At 42.0% G+C, this 20945-nt stretch overlaps 1 protein-coding gene across 2 annotated transcripts in view; it reads left to right on the top strand.

The window, feature by feature from the left end:
• Positions 1-9499: 9499 nt before the first annotated feature.
• fgd5a (FYVE, RhoGEF and PH domain containing 5a) overlaps positions 9500-20945 on the top strand; it is a 35451-nt gene continuing 24005 nt past the window's right edge. For both annotated transcript variants that reach the window (XM_034121904.1, XM_034121905.1), the window contains exons 1-2: positions 9500-9731; positions 11864-14573. In XM_034121904.1, coding sequence (XP_033977795.1) covers positions 9722-9731; positions 11864-14573 — 2720 coding nt within the window. In that variant the 5' untranslated portion in view covers positions 9500-9721. The remainder of the gene's footprint in view (positions 9732-11863; positions 14574-20945) is intronic.

Consider the following 20945-nt stretch of genomic DNA (forward strand, 5'->3'; position numbering starts at 1 on the left):
ATGATAACCCTGGTTTTATGGCCTGTTTATGTCTGTGTTAGCACAAACTCTGTAATGGAGCTCGTAAAATGTGCATACTGCTTGAAAGTACAGCTTTTCTCACAGTGGGGACTTTTGCTTCTACAATGGAAAGAGCACTGATGCTTGGTACTTTCTGAATGTTATTTTGTATCTCCTTCACATTCATGTATTCTGTAACACAATAGGCAAACATATTTGAGAGTGAGGCATTTATAGCTACATCTTCAAGTGATTCATAAACCATTTTAAAACATGGCTTGCAACATTGTCATTTCATAAAACTTGTGCCATGGTTAAATCAGTTTAATATGATACACAGAGCTGGAGAGACTATAATAATGTCAGTTTTGTTTCATTACAGTCTGCTGGCTAACTCACTTCATTGACAGCAATGCCATTAAAATACATTCAGCTAATCTAATCAGCCACATTTCATTAGCTTAGTCTGAAGTGTTGCTTCTATTGCAACATGTATTTCTCAATAAAAGTCAGGTATGTTTGTGTACTTTTGGCTGATTCTGGCTTCACTGCAGGGAAACCAAACTCAATTGAATAAAACATGACAAGAATGAATGCTCCAAATTATCTTGTCTGGCTATGACCTCAGCTGTGCTTCACCTCCAGGTGCCGCATAATCTTATTATTGGGAAAATAAGAAAAGCAGAAAATACATATTTGAAACACACGTAATATAATCGAACATTTCAACCTTTAAAAAGACACTTTCTCTACAGCAATTCATCTTTATAACCTACTTACACTTTAAGTGGCTCCATCACCTGACATTTAAATCTCGGTTATGGCACTGGCGCCGCGGTGATGAATTCATAAACCAATATAACACAGCAGAGCCAAGACCCCTCTCAAGAAAACAAGCCCGGGCTTTACAGACAATGGCCACTGGGTCAATGAGGGGTGAGGAGAGAGAGAGGGTCCCAGGAGACGGAGCCGGGGGGGATTTTCCCTTCACCAAATAATGACAACTCAGGCAATATCGCCCTGCCAATGTGTTGCCACGACAGTAACGATCGATTGGAGGTTCATTGTATCAAAGCTGACCCTTTTGACCTCCAGGTTGCCATGGAAACACATGGTTTCAATAGGGGTGAAACATTGTTGAGAATGACACCCATCACTTGGGGCAGATATTACAAATAGATAGTTAGAAGCTTCCTCTCCATTTTCTGTTTCCCACTAAAAGACAGATGAGTGCTGATGCTAAAGGTCTCCACAGGTCAATGTGTTTTTCATTATCACCAGTTTAACCACACCACCTGACCCGTGGGCAATGTTGTGACCTGTGCATTGTTGTCATGATAAATCGCATCATCAAATATACACGATAAAGCATATTCCACACTTTGGTGGTTTTGCGGCTTCCATAAATGAAAATTGACCGTGCTGTTTGTGCTGATGTTGGGAGAAAACACACCAGTTCTGTACATGAAGCATCATCCCTCCCCCCGCCACACCCTTCATCCCCCGAGGCTCACCGTGCATGAGAATACACAAGAGCCCGGCTGAAACCACCTCAGCAAAATATCTGACCAAAGACAAGACAGCTGCACCGCTCATGTCCCTTGAGTGTGATTCACTGCTTGTGTGTGAGGAACATAAAAAGAAATTAAAGAAAGGAAAAGAAGAAAGAATGAGGACGGAGAGAAAAATAGGGAATTGGGGGAAAAGTAGATTGAAGCTTCAATATACTGCTAAAGCACATTGGGTCACCTTGTCATCAATGTCCGGGGGAATACTGTCAAGGCAGGCAAATTCACAATGACCTTAAGTGAAGCAATTCACATGCTAAACATTCAGAAAGGACACAAGAAGCCACATAATGGATATAGGGAACAAAGTGAGTTCCCTGGAGTCAAGGTAAAGATGAAATAAGATAGTTTCCTTTGGTGTCAACAAATCCTGCGAAACCAACAATAAACTGATCCTATTAACGAGTGTCTGTGTTTACACAGCTTATTCCATTGTGCCATAGAGCTCCGTTGTTTAGAAACACATCAGCGAGCCACATTGTTGCAATGAGTGACTCGTTCCTTCGTTATTATAAAATACCACTGTAGTTTATGTTGACTCAATCCCACAAAACACTGTCCTTATGCTGAAAATACTATTTAGAAAATCAAACGTGTGTACATTATAGATATATAATGGTTAGTATCTTCTCATGGCATTTGGTAATTATAACAAACATAATAATGCCAATATTTTATCCTTAGAGATTGGAGAGCACATGGTGATGGATTACAATCACTTCACTTAAGGTCATTGTGAATGTGGAGCATACAAATTGTAAAACATACAGCGAAAATAATCAACATCATTTGAATATATTGAAGTATAAAAAAGCACAGACAAAGCACAATCTGTTACAAATGAACAACAAACAGTGGTACGTCACCATTGTATAAAAGTATCAATTTTCACTTGCAGATTTGCAGTCATTTGTTACCATGACGTAAACCAGAATGAAAAATGACATTGACTTCAGATTATAAATGTATAATCTGACTGACCCATGTGTTGCCTGACATTAACAGAGAGTCTCATCTGAGTGCAAATTACACATGATCAGTAAATTAGGGATCATACACTGTTACAAAGTCTACCAAAAGCCTCATCTAATTTGAATGCAGATCTCTAATTTCCTGTCTGTCATGGACCCGTCTTGATTAGAAAGGACTTAATCATTCAAAAACAAAAGCCTGGTGGAGACATAAAAAGGGAGGCTGTGGTGCTGCCTGTTGATATTGTTCTATCGGAGATCTCGAAGAGAGGAAGTCCTCTGTCTGAGCTGCCAGGCCTGGCTGTTTTTTGGGCGGGGGGGTCCTGGGGATAAGAGACCGCCCTGTTATCTTTGTGTAAAAGGTCACACAGGTCTGGCGGAAGAAGCAAAAGCAACAACCATCTGTGTTTTCCACACACTCTGGTGCGGCTATCTCGGCCGAGGACAGCAGGGCACACACACACACACACACACATGCACATGCACACACACGCACGCACGCACGCACGCACACACACACACACACACACACACACACACACACACACACACACACACACACACACACACACACACATACACACATCCCATCGCTCACTCATATCTGAGCACTCGGGCCGTATAATGAAAGATGCATTGTCAGAAGAAGTTGGAAAGCCCCCAGATATGTTTTTTCCGTCTTGTGATGTGTGCGTAGGAGTATCATTGTTTTTGTAACACACATAATTTATACACATGCTATTGCTCAGAATAAATTGTTCTGATTTATCAGAGGACTTATGGTTTTGTGCGGATATTGCGCAGAAGTGTTTTTTTTATTCATCTGACGCCTTCAAGGACTATATTTTATTTTGTCACCCATATCACAAATAAATAAATGGTTTCTTCTACAGTGAATGCACGCTAGCTCGACTACGGACACAGTATAAGCCTCTTATACTGTACTTCGTTGCCAATCTTTTTTAATGGTGGAGCACATTCGAAAATATGCTAGGGTTGGACCCCTAAAAAACTCAAATGTTCTGCCTTTCTACACCACCTAATTTATAATTCAGCCATCATACTAGTCTAGATTGAGTAAAATTGAGGATGCTATAAACCAATAATCCTGCTTTAATGTGGAGCAAGGTGGGGAGCAGGGTCAAATATTAGTATGAGATTTTACCAATAAGAACAAAATCACCTGAGAGGATGTTTTGATAAAAATAAAAATGTTAATGTTAAATGATGATGGTAAATAGTGGAACCTTCAAATGTTAGTAAAGTGGGTAATGCTCTCAAAAAGAGTGCAGTGCTCTTTAATGCAGCTCAAGGCCTGACTCCTCCCCCAACCACTCCCCTCATTAGGGCTGGTATAAAACACACCTAGGGTGTTTCTCAATGTCGAGGAAGGATGCTCCAGAGCCACTATTTCAAGGTTACTACGTCATCGAGTCCCGCCGAAGGACTGTTCCAATGTCCAGGATACTTGGAATTCTACCGAGGCCGGCGTACTTCGTTGCGGGAAATTTTGAGGCTGTACATGTGTAGACTACGCGGTCTTAAAATCCCCACAATGCTTTGCGCACGGACCAATTTCCAAATCTTTGGCGGAAATCGCACTCCATTTAAGGCGGGGCCTCGCATATGACGCACATCTGCACACCTGTTAGCCTGTTCCACCATTCTTCGTTTTCCGAGGCTAGGAAGGATTCTTGCCTCGCTTCTGAAGCAACTGACTCTGAGGTACATGTGCTACCAAGCAAGCCTCCTCAACACCCCTGTTGTCCTCTGTTCGTGCTTTGGCTCTGTCTGTCATGGTCGGTGGTACAGTTAGGGTAGGCTGTCCATTGTTAATATATGGATACATTGGTCTCCTCAGTTTCTGCTATGTTACACTCTTTTGCTGCCTCCTTCCTACATTTGAAGTTTCTGTTTTAGGTTCCCCTGCTGCTGTTTTGTGTATACTTGTTTTGCATTTAGTTGTATTTGCCTTTAGCAATTAGCTTTTAGTAGTTTAGCTTTTGTCTTGCTTTGTATTTTGCCCCTGTTAACATAGTAAGAAATCAGCTAGCAACCTTAGCTGCTGGCTGGCTAAGTTAGCGTTAGCTTATGTTGATTCACAAATCGGTTCGGGACAATCCTACTTTAAGTTAATGTTGAGCATGGCCAAAGTAAATGGGCAAAGCAGCTTCATTCAACATACACCAACCTACCTTTTCCTATATTCTATTTTTAGGCAATGATCACTGGTAAACTAAAAGCATGTTTTCATTTGTAGAGAGCATGTCGAGAATGACAGCCAAAGCATGCGGGATCGATCGGAAAAAAAGTGATATAATAAATTATATTGGCTGCTTGAATATGAACACCTGATTGCAGGGACTGTGTGAGTCTTATTTTGAAAAAGACAAAAAGGAGAAGACAATTGAATACTTTGCTGAATGAATAATGAAAATGCATTTGCTTCACTACCTCCATTGCTCATGCACCTATGCTTGTGTATATGGTTTAAATCACACAGTTGCATGTTGTTACATAAGACATACCTACAGTTAAACTTGCGTGAGGCGATATAAAATGCTGAACCAAAGACATTTGTTTCACTAGCAGGAGTATATAGCCTATTGTCTCTTTTGACTGAGAAATGTGAAAACACTTTAAGAGTCAATTCTGTTTCAGGGCTTTTTTTCATGAGCCTATTTTCTTGGTTCCGACAATCAGAACAATGGATTACACACAAAAACACTTGCTGTATGCATACTGTACAGCACACACCTTCATCAACACACACATGCTCAGAACATATTCCATGTGGGAAATTCATGGTATATATTGTCATATGGGACCTATGTGTTCAAGGCCATTAAAATGGTAAACACAAACCCACTGCAGAGATTGAGGGAACACATAATGCAGTAATATAATAAGGCAAAACCCCACAGAGACACAGAGCACATGAACTCAACACTTCCCCACAATGAAAGGCCTCGACAGTGGTCGTTAATCTGTGACGCCAGAGGCCTGCATATTAGTGTTTTGACTGTGCTATTGTGCTTTATATGGAGGGGACATAAATGCTTCTTTTTTTATAGGGTTCCTTGAGAATTTTATTTTGGACCAGTAAATCATTGTTTTTTCAGTGCAGCTCGGGGGATTGTCTCTGAGGCAATAGAGAAAAAGAATAACAAAATCTATCCGTTATCAGAGTCTGACCTACTCTCTTGGCTTCAGGCAAATTAACGGCAAAGTGACAGCTATTGTGCCGTAGCTGTGGCCTTTTACCGGCAAGCGATAATACATTGTTTTGTGAAAATAGAGCAGTGCTGCTACCTTATCCTGTAAGGTTAAGATGCTAGAATTAACGTAAAGTTGATATGAACCAAATAAGCCACTAAGACACCACTCTTTTTCAGTCTTTATCTGAATAGTGGCATTTCTTAAAAGTGCTTACACATTGGGAAAAGCCTCAATATGATGACAACAGCACACCAACAATAACATACCCTGGACATTTTTTTAATGCAATTTAATGTGTGTTTGTTATTTAAATGACAACAATGATACAGGCCAGCTCCACTGATTGAGTAGTTCTCGAGGCCCTGTGGGGAATTAAAGCTGTTTTTGCTGCTTTTTGATGAAGTGCAGACTTCCAGGGTCCACCTGTTTACTGCAGCACTCTGCTGTGTGTATGTGTATGTGTATGTGTATGTGTATGTGTATGTGTACAGTATGTGTACAGTATGTGTATGTGTATGTGTATGTGTGTGTGTGTGTGTGTGTGTGTGTGTGTGTGTGTGTGTGTGTGTGTGTGTGTGTGTGTGTGTGTGTGTGTGTGTGTGTGTGCGTGTGTGTGCGTGTGTGTGTGTGTGTGTGTGTATGTATGTGTATGTGTATGTGTATGTGTATGTGTGTGCATGCAAAAGCAGTCATTGGGGGTGGGTAGGAGGCGTCCCTGGCTTTATATTGTTTGGAGTATGCATTGCTGACAAGAGGGTTTTTTCTTTTTTTTTAAAAGACGTTTTTTGCAGCAGTGGTTGATGTTTAAATGATGTATTATGTATTGTGTAACTGTTCTTTTTTCTAAAAACCGCCAAACTCCATTAATCCTAAACAAATTCTGCATTATTCTCTGAAATGTCCATGAAGACTGTTGTCCTCTTATATACATATTCTTTGCTTCGAAGCCTCTTAATCACTAATCTAAATCCTTAAGGGCAAATACAGAAGTCTCAGAAGAGTGCTGCTGGTTGTGCACAGCTAGAAATCAATAAGAAATGTCAATAATGATTCGATCCATTACAGCAGTCAAACGCTTTGCCATCCAATTACAAAGGTGTTTGGGTCACATTAAAGAGCGGAGCCATGATTGTAGTTGAGTATCACATAAATCAATACCTGAACTTAATACAGTACAGCTAGTTTGCATAACGGCATGATTAAGTGCCTCATATCTTAGAATTTCATTATCTTGCCAAGCTTGCCACTGACATACATTAAAGAACATCCTGTGCCATAATGAGGCAAAACATGCGCTTTCCAGTAATCTGCTACATTTAAGTGTGATGTCACATAGCGGTAGTCTCACAGGGGAATAAAAACACTCAGCACATCCATAGAGTCCAGTGTCCAGGCGCTGGCAAAGCAGGTGTTATGGATTGTCTGAGCTCTGGGAACAAGTTGCTGACCCCTTTCCCTGATCCCTTTCCTGTTTGGCATTGTGTGTGCAGCCGAGTCCAGGGGAGATAGAGTCGCTTGGTTCCAGCTACTATGGCATGTTTTTCTCTAATATCTCCATTCCCCTTTTTCTGTTCCAGTCAAGTCATGTTCCAGGTGGGGTGACAGAGCACAGCGCGCAACTACAGGCGGTCCAGGAAATTTGTGTCCTCTGTCCAAAAAACATGTTTTGACCGTCTGTGCCACATCTGGAGGGATATTTACTCCTAAAGCCATTCTTTCCTGCAGCCGCATGACACAATACGCTTGACAGGTTCTATTTGCACACCCTGCAATAGCAAAACATATTTTGCACAAATGAAACCCTAAAAAAAAAGGCAATTGTGAGTAGTATACTCTTGAGAGGGGCAATTTGGCACTGGTAAAAGAGCAGAGTGGAGCTATATTTAGTCATCGAAAAAACAAAAGGTTACTTTACAGCAGCTATGAATGTGCTACTACTGACACTTTAAAAAATGGTCTTGGCTTCAACACTCCATAATAGTTATGACAGTATCTCATTGTAACGAGGGGAAACAAAACAACTGAGTCACATTGATTTAATTGTTTTGGTGGAGTTATAGGATATTGCATGCATTACTCAGCATCCTATTTAAACAAATAAGCGTCTTAATTACTGCAGCAAACATAATGGGTGCTTCCACAGAAATGATTACATTTTAATACTCCATTTAGTGACATATTTAATAATTTAGGAACTATATCATCACATAAAGGAGATGACCCTCATGCAAGTGCAAACATAACATGAGGTGATTATGACATGAGCGCTCTCTAACAACCTCTTGGAGTGTACACCTGCAGCAGAGCCTAATCCTTCCTGCACCATACCATCTGGAATGGGATTTTGCTGTGTGTGTAACGTATGGGTCTGTGTGCCGCTGCAGCAGTCAGGACCGGAGCCCCGCGGTGATACAGCACAGCTGATCCTATTGTGGTGCTTCTCCAATCTATCACTATCCATTACAACTCTGCTGCAAAATTCCCAGAAGTCTGCACCACATTGTCTGACCTTCAATGTGTGGGTGAGCTGAAAAATCAAAGACCCCAAGTGGGCGTACTCCCAGCCTCCCCCCGAGTTGCTCAAGGTGCCTCCATCCTTGAAAGCAACACAACGAGACTAAAGCTTGTCAAAGTTTGTCTGTTCCTCGAACCATCAGGCTGTGCACAGCACCAGTCAATCAGCTCCGTTAGAGGCTACCTAAGGGGTTAACGTCGGCAACCTTTCCCATCTGTTGCTAAGGAAGTGTTGCCTGTTGTGCAGGAAACAGGGAGAGCGGCTTCCTGTTATGAAGAGAGGTTTTTTAAAGGCTTGCATTCATTCAATCGAGCAACAGATGCAGGGCCAGGAAGCCTGCCCAATAGCAAAAAGCTTTGGTGTCCTGCACAAACTGTATTTGGAAACTGCTTTTAGGAACCTTTCTATGCACTGTACTGCTTCAGGAAATAATACACGGGCAAAACATGCTGGACAAAACACAGAAAGGAATCTATGGTTGTTTTTATATAACGTGTAATCCTCCCTATACATGTTCCAGTCATTCAAAGCATTAAAAGTGTGTCATGACACAGCGTGATTGCATGCATCACTTACAGACGAGTCACCATGCTGTTTCAAGTCATTGTGTTTGATTTTTTTTCTCAGTAGTGTGAACAGTAGAGCCTTTATCTGCTTTGGCTGTGTCCGCAGAGCCAATGCTGTCGCCATTATTCTCTAATTTATCTCCCTCTTTTTCATTTTCCTCCTCAATTTTACCTCATTTTACTTCCTAAAGTTGTCATTGTTGTCAATAACCTTATCCTCACAGTTCACCAGCTCACAATAAAGGTGTGGATTATAACTTTCCAACTGCTGTCAGAAGCTACCATGAACCAAACCATGTGCAGACGTTATAAAAACAAAGATATTTGTGCAAAATAGTTATCTGCAGATTTAAAGCTTCTCATCACCACCATGAAACAATGGCTTAAAGTCCAAATCTCTTTTACTGAGTGGATTTGGTCTCACTCTAGTCCACCGTGCTGCTTCTGCAAAACTGCACATTTACCAACCTCTGTGGAGCAGTATGTTGATACAACTAAAATACCTCATGTAAATCAAAACAGCGCAAATGTAGTGCTCTCTGTATGTTAGAGAGTGGGTTTAGTTGCAGGGCTGTAGGCTGGTCCTGCCTCAGGAAGCGCCAAGAAGCACCTCCCGTTTCCACACAAGAGCGCACCAGTTTACTGTAGCATCAGCACTGGAGATGCACGCCGTCTGGAAGCTCAAGCTGCCCCCCTGCGAACACAAGTAGGAAAAACTGGAGAAAACCGAGACAGCGATGTTCCGCAACTCTTCTTCTACATCTTGATTTTCCCGCAATGTGTTTGTATTTGGATTAAGTTTCCACGTCATTTCGAGGGACGCGCTGGCTGTGGGGAAACATGAGGATAACTGTCGGTTCCCGTGGATGATGATGCCCCACGATGAACGCAGGTTGGTTGTTAATCTTTTTATGATCATGTCACGAAAACAAACTTTAAAGGTTTTTACAGCAAATAAACTGAGACAGTGTGTATGTGTGCTGACGTGCCTGTTTTTGTTGTTCTTTAATGTAATTGGATGATTCTAACTGATAACATATTTCATCTGTTTATTATCCATTCATTTTACCTACAAATTGAATTGCAATGCAACTTGATGCAACCTTTTGTTGCGCTTTAAAGAGTTATTCTATTGGTAGCCTACAATACATATATAACCTGAGATATTGATTAATCATACTTCTGCTGGATTTTCTTATTGAAATGAAGCTTGCAGTTTTCCCATTACAATGCCAGAAAACAAACTTTAAAGGTTTTTACAGCAAATAAACAGTGAGAGTCAGTGTGGATGTGTGCTATTTATGTTAGTATACTGTAATTGGATGATTCTAACTGATAACATATTCCATCTGTGGAATTTCCACTCATTTTACATACAAATTGATATGCAATGCAACTTGATGCAGCCTTTTGTGGCGCTTTAAATAGTTATTCTATAGGTACAATTAAATATAACCTGAGATATTGATTTATCATATATCTGCTGGAATTCCTTATTGAAATGATGCTTCCAGTTTTCCCATTACAATGCAAGGATGAATTTTATTTGGAGTTTAAATCCATAAGCTGTGGATAAAGTTGCTTTCATTCAGTTCACTGTCCTGTGAATTCATTGAATCAAGGAAGCTGAAAATAGTATAAATTGAATGTGATTTGTGTCAAATTAATTCTGCTTTTTGAAAATTATATTCCATTTAGTTCTTCAGCCATGTCTCTTCAGGTTTTAGGTTGTTCAGGCTTAATGGGTGACATGTCATGCTGAGGACAGTCTCAAATCACATCCTGTGAGTTTGGTACAAAAAAATTCCCAGTTGTCTATCTCTTCCTTTGTTTTTCAAACATTTGTTTTAATTGAATTCTTGCTGCATAATTCATATCCTGTTGTTTGCAGTTGGGTGCTTTGTCAGACTGCGACCTCTGTTTTCTCTACCAGACTTTTATTGTTCTTTGACGCACTCAAAGGACCTTTTCTGCTAAAAAAAAATGTGTGTGTGTGTGTGTGTGTATGAGTGTGTATGTGTGTGTGTGTGTGTGTGTGTGTGTGTGTGTGTGTGTGTGTGTGTGTGTGTGTGTGTGTGTGTGTGTGTGTGTGTGTGTGTGTGTGTGTGTGTGTGTGTGTGTGTGCGAGCGGGTTTCATGAGAATCGAGGGAAGAATGACGAGAAGGAAGTCCATTTGTGTTGTGAAAATCTGTACTCCTAGAGAGGTTCATGGAGGAGTGATGGGGGGCCATGGTGTTCATGACGTCCTGTGTGTAGTCTGAGGAGCGGCTTGATGAACCTGCAAATCTTAAAAGAAACAGTGTAGGGACATTTATAGATAAACTAATATAAGGGCAGAAAGCAATACAGGGCAATGAGGGGTTTCTGGAGAAATTAATATGATACTGTAAGAGTAAGAGAAACACTGACAGAGAAAACACACAGAGATAGCCAGAGTGCACACAGGGTTTAATAGGATGTGCGTCAGGGCAGGTACAAAATAACAGGAAGAGACTAGGGGTGTACACACTTTGTTAAGTACGGGTGTGCTTTATTACAAATCAGAATTTCGTAACCAGTGCTAGTTTATGACAGTTTTGAACACACTAAAAGTCTAAACTCAAAAGCAAGACAGATATAAAATAAAAAACGCTCTGATTACAGATCTGCGTTCCAAAATTATATTTTTCGATACAGTTTAGACATTTTTAGAGCAAAGACAAAATCACCTTTATAGTTTTTGACGACTATTAGCCAACAAATTGGAATCTGCTACAAGCGTCCAACCTGCATGTGTCATTTCCCAGACAGGGACATGTTATTGTTCCTTCTCTAAGTACCCTGTGGCTCTGTTGTTTTTCCTGCTGATAATGTCCCCTGCAGCATTCTGCTTGTCACTGTGAACAGGACTTGACTTCCTTTTAGCCTTCTATGCCAAAAACAGGACCCACATATTTATCCTTGTGTGAGCTTAGATATTAGGGAGAAGAGACGAAAGTATTATTAATTGGCTTTTTTTACTGACTCCTACTCTCTTTCCACAGATTTTCAAAATCCACTGCAAGTCCCTCGACCAAAGGTTCGCAGTCATTTGACCATCAAAGTGAAGTCCAAACTGATGTCCAAACCGTGTCCCCCTGTCCGTGGTCCAAAACCTCCTGTCGCCCCCAAACCCTCCCCCCCACAGAGGCTGAGTAACGGAGACCTGGATCATTCCGATGGGGAGACCGAACAGCTCCAGGAAATGGCTGGGGAGAATCAGGACAAAGAGGAGGAAAGTGATGCAGAGGATGGGGTTCATGACAATGGAAGCAATGATATAGAGGAAGTAGCAGGAGGAGAAATTGAGGAGAAAAAGGAAAAAGAAGTAGACATATTAGATAATGATTGTGACAGCGTTGGCTCTGAAGACACGGTAAAAGCAGATGATGGTTCTACTGTTGAAACTACTGAGGAGGAAAACACTGACAATGACTTGAACCAGCTTGAAGGTGTCAATCGCACTGATGAGAATACATCAACGCCTTCTCCTCCTCTTGCTGAAACCAAGGATGAAACAGGAGAGGAAGCAGAAGAGGAGGAGAAGAGAAGTTTTAGGGGAAATAGTGAAATAGTTAATGGCTCCTCAGGGCACTCAAACAAACATGTGGAAGAAAACAATTTGGGTGATAAGGACAATGATACAGGACTTAACGAAGCAGATGAGCAAAGTAACGATTGTTTGAACTGTGATTTACACACAGAAGACACTGAGCTGGAAGATGGAGGATTTGCATTTGGATTCAGTGTGCTTCCCACTGTAACTGAAGAGTATCCCTACGATGTGATTGGCCCCACTGATGATGCTAGTGACACATGTGAGTCATGTGACACGGTTGAAACAGGGGAAATAGGGGTATGGCAACCGGAAAGGGCCACCAAGGACCTCTCTGGCTGTTTTCGATTCACATCCAGCACAGAGGATGTGTTTGGGCCTTATTCGGTCATTGGATCTCTTTCCCCTGATGTGACCGACACTGCTGACCCAGAGTGGAGTCAGGATGACGCTGATGACAAACCTTCGATTGAACTGCAAACGGAAGCTGCTACTAACCAGGAACCTTACTATGTGTCATCAGATGACGTGGACAAGCTGGATGATAAGCAAGCGCTCTCAGAACTGGGAGATATCGAGGAGGGCACCGAGCAGTCTGATCAGCAAAAAGACAAAGAAAAAGCCAGCGAGTCAGCAGATGAGTATGCCGACATTGACGATTCACTCTGCCTTCAAGCTGAGCAAGAGCAGCAGGAGTGTGTCTCATCGGAGGATTACGTCGAGATAGGTGATGATGACGAAGAGGAGGAATTGGAAAAGAAACCTATCAAAGGAAAAAGTGCAAAAGAGAGATCAGCTAAACGAGACCAGACTTTCCTCAGCAATCGAACAAGCTGCCAGCCTCGCCTCAGGCTGTGCAACATCACAGTGCCATCAGAAGTAGGCCGCACCCCGGAGCTCACCAACAGGATGGTGTTCGCCCACACCACCGAGGCTTTTGAAGAAGACATTGAGGAACTGGACTGCCATATTGTGCCTTTCTATGAGGACACAGACTCGGACAGCGAGGAGCATATATACGAAGAGGCGGGGTTTGACTCTGAAGGGGAGAACTTTGTGACTTTTGATCGAAAGACTATAGTCACACGATCACGCTCTTATTCTGGGAAAATTACAGGTTACGTTCCAGAAACTGTACCAGAGGAGACAGGGACGGAGTATCAGACTCATGACTACTGCACTGTGGCCTTAGATAAGAACAATGAACCACTTAGCCATTCACAGCAGCCTGGGGTCAACAGTTTGATCCCGTCTACGAAATCTCGCCGCTTCTTGTTTTATTCCCGGTCTGCAGAGGGTCCAGAGTTGACCTTGACCTCCCCAACAGAGATCAACAACTCTCTAAAGAATGACATCAGGATGAAGAGGAAAGACGATACCCTCTCACTCCCATGTGTCATAACTTCTTCTGGGAGCTTCTCCCAGCGTAGCCATCAATCATCCAGTGGAGTTTCCACACCAACCTCTCTGGTGGACATCCCGCCCCCCTTTGAGCTGGCATACATCGCTAAAAGACCAGTCACCAAGAGTTCTCCATCCCTACTGATCCAGCATGAACCCAGTGACATACCCCAGAAGAAGAAGTCCTCCTTCAAGCGCTTCCTGGCACTCAAGTTCAAGAGGAAGTCAGATTCGAAGGGTTTCAATGATGGAAGTGTTCGCTCTTCACGCTCTTCCTCCGAGTCCAGCCACCACGGCCCAGTAAGAGTCATAGAGCTCGATCGTAGAAGCACCGGCAGCTCTCCTTCGCTTCAGAACCACATTGTGAACCGCCCAAACCCCAACCTGCCATCATCCTTATTCCTCTACAAAGACCCCCAGAGGAGGAAAGGTGACCCCAAAACGTTTGGCAGAGGCATCTCCAGAGTGGAGTCCTTCGAGGAACGTTCTCGGCGCTCCGCCATGCCGCTGCCTTTAACCAAACCACGCTCCATCTCCTTCCCCAGTGCTGACACCTCGGACTATGAGAACATCCCGGCCTTGAGCTCAGACTATGAAAACATCCAGATCCCCAACAGACCCACCAGATCCCACACTGTGACTGAGTTCTTTGAAGACCCAAATCGTGCTACAGTTGCCTGCAACGAGAATGATGGATATGTGGATATGAACAGTTTTGGGATTGACATTACCCAGATATCGAAAGAAGACCCTGAAAGGTAAGGTTAAAAAAAGTTGAAAAAATGCATTTGTATAATCTCAAGCAAACCTGAAATAGTTGATTAACAAAACATACGTTACCTTTATTTGCATCCTTTACCTTCCCTATAGTGATATCTCGATACTATTTTTTTTATTTGATCAAGTTTTGAAAATACATTCTCTGAAATGTCTACTGCCATGTCACCCAGAGACCCAAATAACATTCACAATGAAAGATGCAGAACTTTTGAAATGTCATTGTCTCAATCCATTTCACATTAAATGCCATGCATGTAAATTGTCTCTGGGATGAGCACAGATTTCAGACGCAGATATTTAAATATATTCCAAATCTGGGTAAATAAAACCATTATTGACTGCATTATATATTACGTATTAATAATCACCGTCTATCACTACAATTAGAGCTTACACATTTAGTCCCCGACTTTTCTTTGTCTGTTGTCTTTGTCTTGAAGACATCAGATTTGACTTTGATGGTAAATTGAACATATTTGAGTTTTCAGAAATGTAAGAAAAAAGGTATTTGAAGACATCAGATTTGACTTTGTGAAACTGGACCTTTTAAATAATGAATCAATTATTTGGTATAAAAATCAATCGTGAAAACATTACTCAGCCTTCGACTAGATGTCTGTAACATGATTAGACCTAAATGTGTTCTATATATGATTTTAAAAGGTGTCGCACACAATCTTCTTAACATGCCAATAATACATTGTAGAAAACAAGTGTTTCCTGCATGTCTACCGAACAGGCAAAGGTGTTTATCTCTGGAACCACTCTTAAAGTAATCAGCCTAGTTGTTGGTCCTGGACCTGGCTGCTCGGAGGGGCAATCTTGACCCCTGAACAGCTGATGGATATTCTTACACTGTATCTCAAATGAGCGGAGTGCACCTGGCTGAGTAGAATCGGATCTTCCTCCTGTAGGAAAGTGTTCAGTGAGAGATGAGCAGCCTGCTGTGTCAGGCTTCGTTGGCTTTGGGAAGATGGACAATGCTTGTGGGAGTGCTTACTCCTGTTTTTCATTTGGTAGATTTAGAAGACACATCTGGTGCTGCTGCTTCCTTTATGCAAGTCTGTGGTGGAAGACCAGGTAATAGCAACCGTGCAGATTACTGAGCGGAGTTTAGTCATATTAGAAGCAGTCATTATACGCTGCAATTAAAAGTGAGAAACGTGGGGGAGTTTCTTTCACACGAGGAAGTGTAGCAGGGTGAGGAAAAATGTGAGAGAGCAAAGGGAGGGGAAGTGTTGATAGGAGGTGCAGAAGAGTAAGAACACAAAGCGTAAAAAAAGCGATAAAGCCATATCGAGGAGGGGGAGGTGGAAATAAGAACAGGAGAAAAGAGAGTAAGAGAAGCTCTGGTGTAATTGCTCTCCTGTACCTGACACTTATTGTTAAGTTTAGGAGGGCTTTTATTAAAGTAGCTCTCTCCAGAGTGCCTCTCTTTCATTGGACCCTGAAGGGGCCCAAGGATTTACTGCAGTGTGTGATAGAGTGGGGAATCACCGCGGTAAGACTGTACCAAATTACCCCGTGCCACAGCTTTAGCCACTACGGGCTACAGACTTTCCCCAGTCTTAATAAAATAGTTGTGTTTGATGACCTGAGTGCAGTCTAAGAGACAGGCCATTACAAAGAGCTTCTTAAAGGCTTAAGGTAATCTCGGGGCGAAATGCTTCTGCATTTGTTTTTATTTTTAGAAGAACCTTTTGTTTATATTTAATGCTGTTTATTTTTGGAGAAACTGACTGTCATAACTATTCTGCCTCGGGTTCAGCTTGCATTTCAAACCATTTATACACTTTTTACACACTTAGACTTGTCTCCTCCAGACACAAGCTATACCGTCAATTCCCCTCAGTTTATTTACAGTGTACTTTAAACTGTGTCCATATAGTACCATAGACTGTATATATAAAGTATAGTACCATTTAAAACCCTTCTATTTCCAAGCCAATGCTCTCTCAGTGAGAGCTCTTTTTCCCTTAGTGACTTTATCGATGTGGCTCATTTTGTTTTGGAGGTCTCCACTCTCAATGATGCAAAGAAACTATCTGTCCCGTCGCCTCGCCTGGGCCGCTCTTTGGTGTGTCTATATGGGGCTTTTTTATGTTTATTTGAATGTGAGTGTATACATGTGTGTTTGTGTGTGCACAACACAGGGTCTTGTGTAGTCAGTAGGTGTTTGTCCCTTCCTTTATGTGTACATTTTACCCTAAACTCTGTTCAAAGCTTGACATTGCCGCTGTCCCAGGATGCCTAGCCGATGATGGCAGTGATTTATTGAGTACACATTCAACAGTCAATGTGGTTTAAAACCAACAGAGGAAGAAGTGGATTTTTGTGGTGAGGAAAATGACCAAATGGCCCCAGAGCGCTGCACACCAAAGGACCGGGCCTACAGTAGCAGACACTCATTTTAAGAAAACTCACAAAGCTGCGGTTCCATAGGCTTGGCTTGTTTCCACTCGTGTGATTAATGTGTAGCACCATTCAGACGCTAGCTCAGCACAAGCAGTCAGGGTAAGCAAAGAGACATGTTCATTAGTAGGCTAACACAGTGCACAAAAAGAACAGACACACTAATGATTCACTCCAATCCTAACCAAGGCATTTGTTTATGTGTGTTTTCATTCTGTGCATGCAGTTACTACTTAGTGCTGCTTTATCAAAGATAGGGCTCCTGCTAAAAATGCAGTGTCGGCGGAATTGTAGACTTGTAGCAACAAATGTGTTTTAAAAAACCTATTTACCTAAGAAAGCCCAGGATTTGTGATTGTGCCCAACTAAGAGCTCATTAAGTGTTATATATGTAAACTCTAAAAGAATAGTTTGGATGTTCTGAAGTAGGTTGTATGGTACTATCTATTTTGAGTGCACCTGTATTGGCACCCAGTTTGGAGAAGCATACAGGAAGCTAAGCAATGTAATGGATGAGGACGTTAGCAAACATGTATTATAGCCACCTAAAACAAAGGCCCACCTAAAAAAAGTCTCAGCTAAATTTAAGATTTTGTTTACCATATTTTGATCGCTTTACCTTGTCATCTGACAGTATTTTACCCGCATGAAGCCGTTATCTCTCCCTCTTATCTACTCTTGCCTTAGCCATCAGACTTCATTAAAAAAAACTAGTTGCTAATATAGCCATTCCCCTTTTCTGTGAAGTGACATCTCTTGGGGGTTTTCAAGTGAGTCTGGTTAATTTGGCTAGAGAATAGGCGGATGTACTGCCTTCAGTTCCTCATTGTAATTGGCTGTCTCTTGGTAAGGTTAAGCAACCAGTAACTTTTTTGTAAATAAAGAGACTTAAACTTATATTGATTCTCTTTTATTAAGTTTTTCTTTCAGGTGGCTCTAATATTTTTTGCTGACGTCCCAGTTAATAGTAGTACATTTTGTACTGCTGTGCTGGTACTGTGAACACCATAAACAGAGCTATGGTCTGTTCAGGAAAGTACTGTTAATGTGTGCTAAAATGTACCAAATCTCACCCTTTGGTGTGGTTTTCACTTCACACAGTTCAACATGAACCGCTCAAATGTGATGACAAAGCCTCGCCATGGCCTCTCAAACAGCTGCTCCACCCACTGTTATGTTAGTGTTAGTAGTGATGAGGGAGCCATCTTAAGTGCATTGTTGTACTGGGTGGTGGCTGAGTGCTGTGTGGCGAGGTGGTGGGCGGGGCGTGTCGTTGGCTCGCCAGGCCTGGTGCCATGCGCTCTGAGGTCATTGCCAGGTCATCCCCGGGGAGGAAGCGTCCAGCCTAGGAGCTTCCCACCAGCCTGTTTACAGGAAATGCAGGAGGAGGGCGGGGCTCTGGCGGGAGGCTGGGAGGTGGAGACGGGAGAGAACAGATAGGATGGAGGGAGGAGAAAGGGGTCACCAGACTCCCTTCCCTGACTCTCCCTTGAACAACAAGGTGAGGTGTGGTACCGTCAGGAATGCCAGGTCTGCTGTTATTGTTGCTCAAAGTTTGTCTGGAATTTCTCCAGCCTTCCACTTCATACAGCGCCTAAAATACTCTTTGTTCAGTGGCATAAAGTGTTAATCAACTGAAAATAAGTGAGCAACACTGCTGCACATGTGGTCCTCTAATCCAGCCTGGCACATGATGCAGGGTGAGGATCTGCCAGTGTCTTCACACATCACTTCATCACACACTGTCACAACAGCAGCGGCACAACAGCCACAGGCTACATGCAATCATCAACACTAAAAGCAGCAAACGATTGAAAACTGCTCCAAATCTCTTGATCGCCCAATCATCTTCAGCAGTCTAATGAACCTATTCAGCTGCTGCTATTCCCTATAATGGTGCCATTACAAGTTGAAAAAGGCCTGTCTGATTGCACTTCATATATATTTCAATACTGGAGGTTTAGCCCAATTGAATTACATATTACAGGCATCATCGAATTCGCAGGTGGAATAAAGGTCTTTTTCACAGAGAGTCATTGTGTCCTCCTCTTAATCTGACACAGTAGATTTAACTTTGCCATTTTATTAAAAGCATTGCACTCTGTTAGAATAATAGCATTACTTTAATGGTCTTGTCATAGGGCTTCATGTATTACATTAGAATATCACATATTAGCAAGTTCAAATATGGAAACGAAGTATGAAGCTGACTGAAACAAAAGCTATTTTTAGGATGTTATGCTGATGAATGGACCATGTTGTTAAAGAATGATTTATTATATTCCCATTGACACCAGGACAGCAATAATTCTACATATCTCTGTCGCAATTGAAAACCCATCTGTTTAGCCCATTTGAAACTAATGCACCAGCACTTCACTGGTTAGGCCTTTTTGATAGGATATCTTAAAGGGGACCTATCATGCAAAATGCACTTTTGTACGTCTTTTATACATGAATATGTGTCCCCAGTGTTCCAGGGAACTCACCAAGTGTCAGAAAACACAACCCTCTCTATTTTCCTCCATACCCAAATCTCTAAAAAAAAGGGGCTGCAACGGATCTGATAAAAACTGATCCAGATTTGAACACTGTCCTGACGTCAGGACAGTGGCGCTACGGCTATTGGGCCAACTCCACCAATCAGGAGGAGACAACCACGGCCATTGCCGTTCGAAAGCGCTGGAGACGTTGTGGTACATATGCCAGGCCTCTAGATGGTGCTGTTCTCACAGAATCAGCCCTTGCTAAAGCAGATCTAAAAAATGTCAAATTGAGCAAAATGAGGCATGACTAAAATGCATGATCTGTTTGGTATTTTGAAAAAAAAAAAGTATAAATATGCCTTATATAGGTATGGTCCTACACTATATTATTCAAATATAGCATGATAGGTCCACTTTAAGATACATTACACGGCACGACATGACATGATATGATAATACTTTATTGTCAGATCAAGTCTGAAATGTACAAGACAAGATACAAGGAAACAGACATTTAACATAACATAACAATCACTGAGGAGAAACATGCTCAAGACCCTCTGACGTACATTTGACCTGGGATTTAACCATGTATTTAATTTGAGGATTGACTGGTGCACAAAAGGGAGCTTCACTCTAACCCTATTGAATAGCGGGATCTCTGATTTGTTGACAACATTTATATGAAAACAACAATTCATAATCGCTGTTCAGGACATGGTTGGGGTCAGAGACAATGTTGTTGGCAAGCTTCAACATTATCTTACGTTGATTCATAGAGTTTCTCATAAGATTGACCAGAATAATACGAATAAATATGATTACGCTATAGAAGATACAGATGTTCAGACTTGGAGTAACGTTTTTTACTTTTCTGTTGGTCTTTTCTGGAAGACATGTTGATAGTCAGGGGTGAAAAAGTGAAGGTTATAACCTGCGGTGCATTTCTCTTGAGCCTATAAAGTGATTCCCCGTAGAATAAATCAGAGCTTAAGAAGTAGTTCAAAGAAGTCCTCTTTCCCCTCAAACATCTCCCAGGAGCCAACAGCAGGTTCATCTGTCCACTCTGAGGTCAACCATGAGTAATGGTCTGTAGGTGCTCTCCTCAGCCCACCCAATAGGACCAATGGGGGGGTGTGTGTGTGTGTGTGTGTGTGTGTGTGTGTGTGTGTGTATGTGTGTGTGTGTGTGTGTGTGTGTGTGTGTGTGTGTGTGTGTGTGTGTGTGTGTGTGTGTGTGTGTGTGTGTGTGTGTGTGTGTGTGTGTGTGTGTGTGTGTGTGTGCCTTTTAATAGCCATCTATTCTCAGCACACACACTCAGCGGCTGTTTAAGACATCAGGACAAACTTCCATCATTACCTGTACAAGTCAGAATAAAAGGGGAAATCACAATTTCCCAAGGTAATGTCTTCAAATTGTTGGTTTTGTCACGGAACAAGCCAAATCCCAATC

This window comes from Trematomus bernacchii, unplaced genomic scaffold (genome assembly GCF_902827165.1).
Source record: "Trematomus bernacchii unplaced genomic scaffold, fTreBer1.1, whole genome shotgun sequence".
Taxonomy (NCBI): Eukaryota; Metazoa; Chordata; class Actinopteri; order Perciformes; family Nototheniidae; genus Trematomus; species Trematomus bernacchii.